The 10821-nt window shown below is 46.8% G+C and overlaps 1 protein-coding gene across 1 annotated transcript; it reads right to left on the bottom strand.

Moving 5' to 3' along the window:
- Nucleotides 1–7645: 7645 nt before the first annotated feature.
- LOC140628554 (ferritin heavy chain-like) lies at nucleotides 7646–8530 on the bottom strand (the record flags this gene model as incomplete). Its single annotated transcript, XM_072817827.1, has 1 exon — nucleotides 7646–8530. A coding segment is annotated over one exon (801 nt), but the record flags the coding sequence as incomplete, so codon positions are not given.
- Nucleotides 8531–10821: the final 2291 nt, after the last annotated feature.

The following is a 10821-nucleotide window of genomic DNA, read 5'->3' as shown; positions in this document are numbered from 1 at the left end:
AAGTTTGGGACACCTGGGTGGCTTAGTGGTTGAGCATCTGCCTTCGGCTCAGGGTGTGATCCCAGGTCCTGGGATTGAGTCTTGCATTGGGCTCCCTACGGGGAGCCTGCTTCTTCCTCTGCCTATGTCTCTGCCTCTCTCTCTGCATCTCTCATGAATAAATAAATAAAATCTTAAAAAAACACTAAGTTTAAGTGCATTCAGTCAGGATGGTTGGATTTTTCTCTAACCGCATTTAGTTACAAGGATACAGGTGTGGTCTAGCAGAGAAAGGAATTTAACCAGCTAGAGGATTTTTGCCAAGCAAGTGCAACAGAGCCAGAGGGTCAGATAAAGTGGAAATATGTACAAGGGAATGATTATCGTCATTTACCGTGGGCTTTAACCTCAGAAAATAGAGGAGGTCAAGGAGTTGAGATGCAGTAAAAATGTTGTTGGACCAATTGATAGGATTTCCCAGAGGGGTTAAAGGATTTTTGGCACCAAAACACTAAGGAGAATGAACTAGAAAAAGAGGAGAACGCAGTCAGAGAGTCTGAAACATGCATTAGAGATTATGGAAAGAGGAGCGTTACCGCAGATGACAAGGTCTGTGGTATGACTATAGCAATGAGTGGCTAACTGGATTGGAGGATGAGATCATGGGAGAAGAAAAAGCAAGAAAAGTAAGAGGCCAGGTTGTGGAAGGATCATCTATGTGGATATTGAAATCAGTAGGAATCAGGATGGGGCTAATAATGGGGAAGGCTGCCATCAGCCAGGAGCTAAGCTAGTTAAGAAACATTGGGTAAAGGTCCCTAGATAACTGAGAAGGGATAGTGTGGGGGTATGATGTGATGGCATTCAGTTCAAACTGGGGCATTTAAGGGCGGAGACAAGGGGGAGAATGGTCTGGGAGTGTGAACAAGGAGGAAGGAGGACACTTGCCTTACTTTCAGGCCTGGTGGTATTACGTGTGTGTGTGTGTGTGGGGGGGGGGGGAGTGGCCATGACTCAAGGGGACTGCCCCAGAAGTAGTGTCCTTAGGGGAATTGCCGGTTGCCTGCAGAGCAGGAAGGTGAAGACAATGTTCAGAAAAGATTTTGACAATGTAGTAGGAGATCGTGCTGATAATGGCCCATGATTTCCAAACAGCCTGAGTGAAGGATTTCAAGAGTTGGGGGAAAGGTGAGAGAAGGGGACAGAAAGGGGAAGCACCCAGCCTTCTGAGGATTAGGGCATGAAGGATGAGGAGTGTTCTGGGAAACAGAGGTGGGCAATGTGGTTCTTGTGGTGAGGAACATAAGCAGAGATAAAGGCCTTTTGAGATTAGATCTTGTGAGCGCAAGGCAGACAGCAATGGTGAGGCGTCAGTTGTGCAGGCTGGGGAATTTCCAGGGGACCCCTCTTCACATCTGTCTGTGGCAATAGGGCAGTCTGGCGACGGTGGTCCTGGCTTGCTCGTTGAATCGTCAAGTGGGTAAATGGCAGGCTGTATAAGCTCACCATTGTTCCTGGGTTCTGTCTCGACATGCCCACCTTCCCTGGGGGTGACTGGGTGGCTAGAAGGGGCGCAGGCATCTGGTAAACCTCAGGGGCTGCTGATGAGCTTCCTCCTTCCAAATGTCTGAATGGCTTGTTAAGAGAGGCAGGAAGTGCCAGAGCGGAGTGTGGTGGTCTTTCCCCGGCAGGAAGGGTGCAAGCTCACCATTTCTCTGATGTTGCTCTACGACACTTGTGCCGGCACCACCAGAGCCTTTGATGTTCCTCTAGCACTTCTGACATTCTGACATCTGGACTGGTACTCTTCTGAAGCGGCAAATTGAAACAATAGTCAAACTCTGCTATAAAAGGCAAAAGGACAGCAAGACCTTATACAGAACTTTTTGATGCCACTAGCCTGATCAGAGAAAAAACTCTCTCTGCCTCTTCAAACGCCAGATCATTAGGTTTCATATTTTAATATTCATCCCAAGTGTCTGTCACTGGGCACTCTCATCATCCCAGGATTTCTCGAAGAAGGGATTTACCAACCTACTCCTGAAGCCCAGATCCAAATCTATGGTTTCCTCAAATGACCTTCTGGTTAATCATAAAAACTTTACGCCTGGCCTTAAACTGTCCTCCATGTTTCATCTTTCATAAGCTCACCTTGAGTTGTACTTCTTTCCTTCACACCAGATGCACTCTCTTTCTGGCCTTTGTTCTCAGTTCCGGCAGGCCTGGATTTGGAAGTCTATCTCACGTTGTTTTCTCCATCAGGCCAGCTCCTTCTCGTCTTACAACGAAGGCTCAGCTTAAAGCTAACCATCTCCCAGAGGGTGATCCAGATGCTGGCTTTTTAACCAGTAGGATATTTTTTTCTTCATTTCTTTATTCTCAGTTTTCCATACATATTCATATACTTTGAAGAACAAGTGGGGAGGGGGAAGCAAACTTTTTTTCTGTATTAAAATTACTTTGTTCATTATGGACCTACTCAGGTTTTTATATGTGAAATCCTCCTGGACAGAGCATACCTTTCTGCCAACCTTAACACCTTAGGAGTTGGACCATAATGATTATGATTATGATTGGGTTCTCCATCTTCCTGCCACCTGCAGGTCTCCACTTCTCTTCTTAACATCTTAGACAAGTTGGGCATTTGCTTTTTCTTGAAACTTCTTTCTCTGAAGGCTACTGTCCCTTTGCAGCCACGAAAAGCTCAGATATATGTCTTCTTCCTGGTGGGCAGATGTAATGGTTGGAGCTCTAGTAGCTGTATTGGCATGTGAGATGAACAAGACTTGAAGCCTTGTGCTAGGGAACAACAAAATAATATATTTTATCAAATCAAATATATCAGCTTTAAGGCACGCCATTATTTTAGGTACTACAAAGAAAGAAGAAAACACTATCAAATTAGGACACAATTTTTTGTCATCCACTAGATTTTCCTTAGATTTTTCAATTTGTGCTTATTGAAAGATCTCTTTTACATTTATTTAGACATAGTTTTTTTTGTCATTAGATTACTGTTGGGCATACATGTGAAAAGGAAACTATGTGCTAAATAAATTATGTAAGGTGCTGCAAGAACTTCTTTTTTTTTCAGAACTTCTTTAGATTCAAATTTCAACTCTTCTAAGATATTTGCCTATTCACTGCAGCATTATTCACAGTAGCCAAGACATGGAAACAACCCAAGTGGCCATTGACAGATGCATACATAAAGAAAAAAATATATATATACAATGGAAAAAAGAAGGAAATCCTGCCATTCTCAGGAACATGGAAGGACCTTGAGGGTATTCTGCTGAGATAAGTCAGACCAAAAAGACAAATACTGGATGATCTCACTCATATGGGGAACCTAAAAAGACGAACTTACAGAGACAGAGTAGAATGGTGGTTGTGAGGGATTGGGGGTGGGGGAAATGAGGAGATGTGGGTCAAAGGGCACAAACTTCCAGTTATAAGATGAATAAGTCGTGGGGATCTAATGTACAGCGTGGTGACTATAGTTAACAGTACTGTATTATATACTTGAAAGTTGCTACGAGAGGACATCTTTTTTTTTTTAAATTTATTTATGATAGTCACAGAGAGAGAGAGAGAGAGAGGCAGAGACACAGGCAGAGGGAGAAGCAGGCTCCATGCACCGAGAGCCCGACGTGGGACTCGATCCCGGGTCTCCAGGATCGCGCCCTGGGCCAAAGGCAGGCGCCAAACCGCTGCGCCACCCAGGGATCCCCGAGAGGACATCTTAAATGATCTCACTCCACACTCACAAAGAGGTGATGGAGATGTTAACTGACCTTATTGTGGTGATCATTTTACAATATATACATATATCGAGTCATCACGTTGTACGCCTTAAACTTACCCAACGTCATATGTCAGTAATATCTCAGTAAAGCTGGAATAAAAAAACAAATGTCTTTTAAAAACTAAATTTGAATTCTTCTAAATCACTTTTTAAAAAAGATTTTATTTATTTATTCACGAGAAAGAGAGAGAGAGAGGCAGAGTCACAGGCAGAGGGAGAAGCAGGCTCCATGCAGGGAGCCCGATCCGGATTCGATCCCGGGTCTCCAGGATCAGGCCCTGGACTGAAGGTGGCGCTAAACCGCTGAGCCACCCGGGCTGCCTTCTAAATCACTTTTGTACTCAGAATCATTGATGTCTCTTACTGTCATCCTCTGTGCCATCAAGAATGTTGGTGATACAGCATTTCTTTTTTTTTTTTGATTTTATTAATTTATTTGATTGAGAGAGAGAGAGAGAGAAGCAAGGAAAGGGACAAGTAGATTCCTCCCAACAAGCAGATTCCTCCCAAGGGAGGAAAGGTCCCAAGCAGGACCCCAAGATCATCACAACCTGAGCCGAAACCAAGAGCCGGATGCTCAACTGACAGAGCCACCCAGGTACCCCAGTGATGGTGCAACATTTCTCAAGAGTACTCTTCTAATGCCTCTAAGATTTTGTTCCTAGCCAATGATGCCACTCTGTCAAGTCTTGATATGACTGCTCAGGCAGTGATAGCTATGGCCAACAGTGACTGTAAGATTCATGCCAATTTCAAAGATGTTAAAATGTGAAAAAATGCACCTCTTGGAATGAGTGAAATAAGATGGAAGGGGGTTCTATAGCAGCCTGAACTGTTGTTTTCCTCCATACTTGTTTTACATCTGGGAAAGAAACCCTATCTTTTTAAAGCCACTGCTTTTCTGAGCTTAGTTACTCATAACGGAACGCAATCCAAACTTAGATAAGATTCTTAAACATATGTTAACCATTTTTATTTTGCTTTCTCACAGTAATTTACTCTTATGTCCTCCTTGACTAATCAATCGAGGCATAATTTTCTTTTCTTTACCTTTTAGGTATTCTAACACTTTGCTAATTCCCCTCATTTCACCTTTCACTTCAGCCTTCCTGAAGCAAATTCTCCATCAATATCCCTCCGAATTGGAACTCAGGACTGCAGGAAAATGATTTGTAATAAAAATTTCATTATTTTAAACTCTGAAGCATAGTATGACTCCCAAGATTAACGATAATACCTTTCGCTACTGAATATTTGATTAAATAGGTCTCTTGGGCTTGCAAAAAGAAACGAAAATTGCTGACAAATGAAAAAAATCGAAGGAGAATTTAAAAATCAGAAATGTAGAACAGATTTCAAGAGTAGAGAAGATTCAGAAGAAATTAATGGGTGCTTTGTACTTCTTGTCACACGTTTCTGAGGGGGAAAAATACATTTCCTTGTCCTGGAAAATGAAGCGCAAGTTGTCAGTGACAACCGTCTATTAAGAAATTTCCTTTTGTGATACAATGAGGATTTTGTCCCCAGAGGTAAATTATTCAACACAGTTAATTTGAATCCGTGTTTGAGCCTGTGATGAAGTTATCAATTTTATCATTTTCCCTCAGCCTGTCCTGATATTATCATTGCCTGAGACCCTGGTACCCATAGCAACAGCACCTATTACAGACATGGTTCCTCGAAGCAGCAGAGCATGGTCACTGACTGACGAGCATCCAGCTGTGGTCTTGAGGGGTGGGGGGGGGCAGGTGGGGCGGGGGGTAGTGAGAGCTGGGGGGGTGGTATATTCCGGGGCCGGAGGACCAAGTCACAACTCACTCAGATGTACTGAAGGTCAGGTTATCGAGGGGTTGGGATGGCTGTGAGTATGCAGGAAGGTGGCACACTCACAAGCAGTTTGCTCACTCCTTTTGAGAGGTCCTTGGCGGGGCCAGGGGGTGGCAGTGGTGGGAAGGCAGAGGAAAGTGGGAACAATGGACAAAGTTAAGACATTTGGAAGGTGCAACGGGGCAAACTTCATTAGTCTGAATTCTCATCTTGTTTCACCCGTGCCCCCACATATTGAAAAGGCTGTTTGTGGATCACTAAACTGAACCTAAAAGGAAGGGATTTAGAACATTCCTTTTGTCTTGCAGAACGAGGAGAGCAGCAATTGAGCTGCCACTATGTCTGGACTCTCCTGCCAGGGATTCTTCAGGAAAAGCCGTGAAATGTGACACTAGAAGCCGTGGCTTGTAATAGGCGGTGGAGTGTAATCACAATTCTTTTGGAGTCTCGTGGGTGAGGAAATCCTTCTTTGCCAGGTAAAAGAAGAGGATGTAGATCTAAGAGGACTTCTCTGCATTATCCCGAGGAGTCCCTCTGAATCAAACAGGAAAGGGAAAGATGGGATAGAGAGGAGGCCCAGTAGCCAAGACAGAAGCCGACTGGGGTCAGCTTTCCATCCCAGGGAGGAGCCCACCACTAGGTGGTTCAGCACATAGATCCCAGGATCCTGTGCCTGGCCGGGATACAGGCTATCTCTGTTCGGCTGAGCTGGATTTGCAGGCAGAACGCGTGTGTTTGGCAGCCCCCACCCCCTTGTGCCTGAAGAGAAGCCACTCAGAGCCATCTGGGTGGAGAGGACATTCTGGGGATTTCCAGGCCTGAGGTCTTCCCAGGTACTCGGTGCCAACCCAGGTAACAGCGTCGGCTGCCTGTGTGGGGGAGAGAGCCTGAGCAGAGGGATTCAGGTGTGCAGGTGCTCACTGCCTTCCTGTGAGGTATACTACTGCTCACACATTGTGTTGCTAGCTCTGAAGACTCCTTTCATAGGAGAGGGCTTTGGCTGATGTTTAGAAGCCATCCCCACCCTAGGCTGGAAGGCACACCTGTAATTAGGGGAGAGACTCCAGTGATCAGGGCTGTCTTTAAGAGTGTTGGGGATTTCCCTCCCTTCCGGGTCCGGTTATCTGGCTGGATTTGCAGTCTACCCACACAGTCTTGCTTAACCCATTGATATACCTGTGGGGCAACAGAAAAAAAAATGGAGCAGGGCATCAGAAGATCTGTGTTCATGTCCACAGTCCATAACTTCTTGTGTGGCCTCCCTTTTTCTCACTTGTTAAGACATGGTCATAACACCTGCCCTTACTTCCTGCAGGTTGCATAGAAATAAAACATAATAATGTAAATAAAAGGACTTGGATTTGCAAAGTGCCATTGTTACTTTAGTTGGTCACACCTATGTCCATGGGGCAGACAGCCTAGGTGTTACTTCCCGTTATCACTATAGTACAGGGTGAATCCTTGTGTAATCCCACCCCCCTGAAGTTCTTCCCCAGGGGCAACTACTATGATGAGTTCTAGGCCATGTTCTTCTATACTTCTATCATGCATATACACCCACCAACAGCAGGGCCCCAGACCACCCGGCACATCTCGCCGCTCCCCCAGCTCATCCCAGCCCACCCCCCCACCCCCGCCGTCCACCTTGACCCATTCCAGCCCACCTGGGCCCATCTCGGCCCACCCCGGCCCACCCCAGCCCACCCCCACCCTTACATCGTTCATCAGGGGAAGATTGATTTGTGTTTTCCAGGTTCCATGGAATACCTCCCCACCATCTCCCAAGATCCTGAGCTGCATACAGATGGGGCAGGGGTGGGTGGAGAGACTCCTGAATACCTGTTGTAAAACTTAAAAGGTGAAGGGTTTGCGCGGGAATCAACCAGAGAGCTTTTTAAAGTTTTGAACCAAATAACTTTATTGAAACCAAACAACTTACTTACTTTTTATTTATTTATTTATTTATTTATTTATTTATTTATTTATTTATTTAAGGCAGAACTGGAAGAAAAAAACCTGAAGGCTCTGCCAAGGCAATACTGCAACATGCACGCTCGGCGGGGCGCCCAGGGGAAGTCGCCCTGGGCCCTGCCCGGGGGAGGTGTCCGTGCCAGGTCAGTTCTCTTTGTGGCTGTGGCGCAGGGTGAGCCTGTCGAACGGGTACTCGGCCAGGCCGGCTTCCGGGGCCCCCACGCTGCGCAGGCTGGTGCCGTAGCCTCCCAGAGCTCTTGGATGGCCTTGCCTCGCTCGCTCGCTCGCTCGCTCACGGAGGGAGCGGGCCTCCAGGAAGTCGCAGAGCTGGGCGTCGTTCTGGTCGGTGGCCAGCCGGTGCAGGTCAGGTCGAGCAGGCAGGCTCTGGTTCACGCGCTTCTCCAGGTGCAGGGCGCACTCCGTGGCCCTCGGGCCGCTCTCCCAGGCGTCGCGGTCGGGCTTCTTGACGTCGCGCAGACGGATGCGGCCCCCGCGCCGGTTCTGCAGCTCCACGAGCATCTCGGCGTGCTGGGTCTCCTCGCGGGCCTGGCGCTGGAAGAAGCGGGCCAAGTTCCTCAGGGCCCCGTCGTCGCGGTCGAAGGAGAAGGCCATGGACTGGTAGACGTAGGAGGCGGACAGCTCCAGGCTGATCCGGCTGTCGACGGCGGCCTCGCAGTCGGGGTGGTAGTTCTGGCGAACCTGGGAGATGGGCGCGGCGGCCACGGCTGGCGGCCCGGGCGGCGGGGCGGGGGCGGGGGCGAGGGCAAGGGCGAGGGCGGCCACGGCGCGAGGACAGGCCTGCGGCGCCAATGGCGGTGGCGGCAGGTCCGCGGTTGGTGTCCAAGCTCGGAGCCCAGGAGAGCCTCGTGGCGTCGCCTGCGGTGCGATGCGGCAGGAGGGAAGTCCCTTAAAGTCCGTTGTTGTGGAGGTGGGAGGTGGAATCCGTTAGGCGGGGGGGCGGGGTCACGACGCAGGGGCGGGGCGAGGTGAGGGGGCGGGGCGTGCTCGGCGGGGGGCGTGGCAGGGGCGTGGCCTGCGGGGCGGGGCACAGGGTGTGGCAGGGGCGTGGGGAGGGCGTGGCCGGTGGGCGTGGCGAGGGCGTGGCCGGCGGGCGGGGCGTGGGGCGCGGCGGGGCACCCCTTCAACGTTCCATCTGAGTCTGGGCGGGGCAGGAAGCCAAGGGCAGTGCTGAGTCTCTTTTTTTTTTTTTAAGATTTTTTTGTTTATTTGAGAGACCAAGAGAGTGTTGGGAGTGGGGGGGGGGGTGAGGATCAGAGCGAGAGTCTTAAGCAGGCTCTGTGCTAAGTGCCCGGCTCTACCTGGGGATCCATCTCACCAGCCTAGGATTGGGACCTGAGATGAAAGCGAGTCCCCGGCTTATTCCACTGCACCACCCAGGGGTCCTGGTGCAGACTGCCTTCAGGCCCTTTTTAAAAATAACAACTCTAGGGGTGCCTGGGTGGCTCAGTCAGTGAAGCACCCAACTCTTGATTTCAGCACAGCTCGTGATCTCAGGGTTGTGGGGTCGGACTCTGTGCTGGGCTTGTAGACGGCTTAGGATTCTCTCTCTCCCCGCCCCTCCCCCCCAAAAGAGAATAAAACAACTCTATTAAGATACAGTTTGTGTACTATAAAACTCACCTTTCTAAAGTGAGCATTTGCAAGGTTTTTAGTATATTCATGGTGTTGTGCAACCATCACCACAATCAAATTTCACATTTCATCAATCCAAAATGAAATTGGCTCCCCATAAGCAGTCACTCCCCAGACCTGCATACCACTAATCTACTTTATGTCTCTATAGTTTTGCCCATTATGGACATTTCAAATAAATGGAATCCTGCAATATGTGGCCTTTTGTGTCTGATTTCTTTACTTAGCATGATATTCCTAATCTTCCTTTTTTAATTGCCAAATAATATTCCATAAACCGAGTATGCCACATTTTATTTACCATTCATCAGTTGATGGATAATTGGGTTCTTTCCATTTTGTAGTTATTATGAATAATGCTGCTATGAATATTTGTTTGCAGGTGTTTGCATTGAAATATTTTTATTCTCTTGGGACTATACTTAGTAGTAGAATTGCTAGGTCATATGACAACTTTATGTTTAATATTTTGAGAAGCTGCCAAATGTTTTCCAAAGTAACTATACCATTTTACATGTCTGCCAATGATGTGTGAAGCTTCCAACACTGTTATTGTGTCTTTTTAAGATTTTAGTCATCTTAGTGGATGTAAAGTAGCATCACATTGTGGTTTTGATTTGCATTTCTCTAATGGGTAATGATGTTGGGCATCTTTGTATGTACTTATTGACCATTTGTATATCTTCTTTCTCTCTTTTTAAAAATGTATTTATTTATTTATTTATTTGAGAGAGAGAGCACGAGCAGGGGGAGGGACAGAGGGAGAGGGAGAAGCAGACTCCCTGCTGAGCAGGGAGCCTGATGAGAGGCTCGATCCCAGGATGCTGGGATCATGACCTGAACTGAAGGCAGATGCTTAACTGACTGATTCACCCAGGTGCCCTGTCATCTTTTTTTATTTTTATTTTTATTATTTTTTCCTGTCATCTTTTTTTAAATGTTAATTCTAGCATGGCTACCATACACCGTTATATTAGTTTCAGGTGTACAATACTTCTATACATTGCTCAGTGCTCATCATGATAGGTGTACTCTTAATTCCTATCACCTATTTTACTCATCCCCCCACCCCTCCCTCTGGTAACCATCTGTTCTCTATAGTTTGCTTTTTGGTTTGTCTCTTTTTTTCTCCCCCTTTTTTCTTTTGTTTTGTTTCCTAAATTCCACATATGAGTGAAATCTTATGATATTTGTCTTTCTGTGACTGACTTATTTTGCTTAGCATTATATCCTCTAGATCCATCCATGTTGTTGCAAATGGTAAGATTTCATTCTTTTATTATGGCTGAGTAATGTTTTCTGTATATGTATACCACATCTTCCTTATCCACTCATCAATTAATGGACATGGGCTGTTTCTATAATTTGGCTATTGTAGATAATGTTGCTATAAACATCAGGGTGCATGTACCCCTTAGAATTAATATTTTTGTATTCTTTGAGTAAAAACCTAGTAGTACAATTGCTGGATCAAAGGGTAGTTATATTTGTTACTTTTGGAAGAACCTCCAAACTGTTTTCTGTTGCGCGCGCTGCGGCAACACGATCAGGGTCCTGAGGATAAGGGGATGAGGAAAATAAAA

The sequence above is a fragment of the Canis lupus genome, chromosome X (genome assembly GCF_048164855.1).
Source record: "Canis lupus baileyi chromosome X, mCanLup2.hap1, whole genome shotgun sequence".
NCBI lineage: Eukaryota > Metazoa > Chordata > Mammalia > Carnivora > Canidae > Canis > Canis lupus.
Note: the sequence above shows the minus strand (reverse complement) of the source record. Positions and strands in the feature narration are given on the sequence as shown.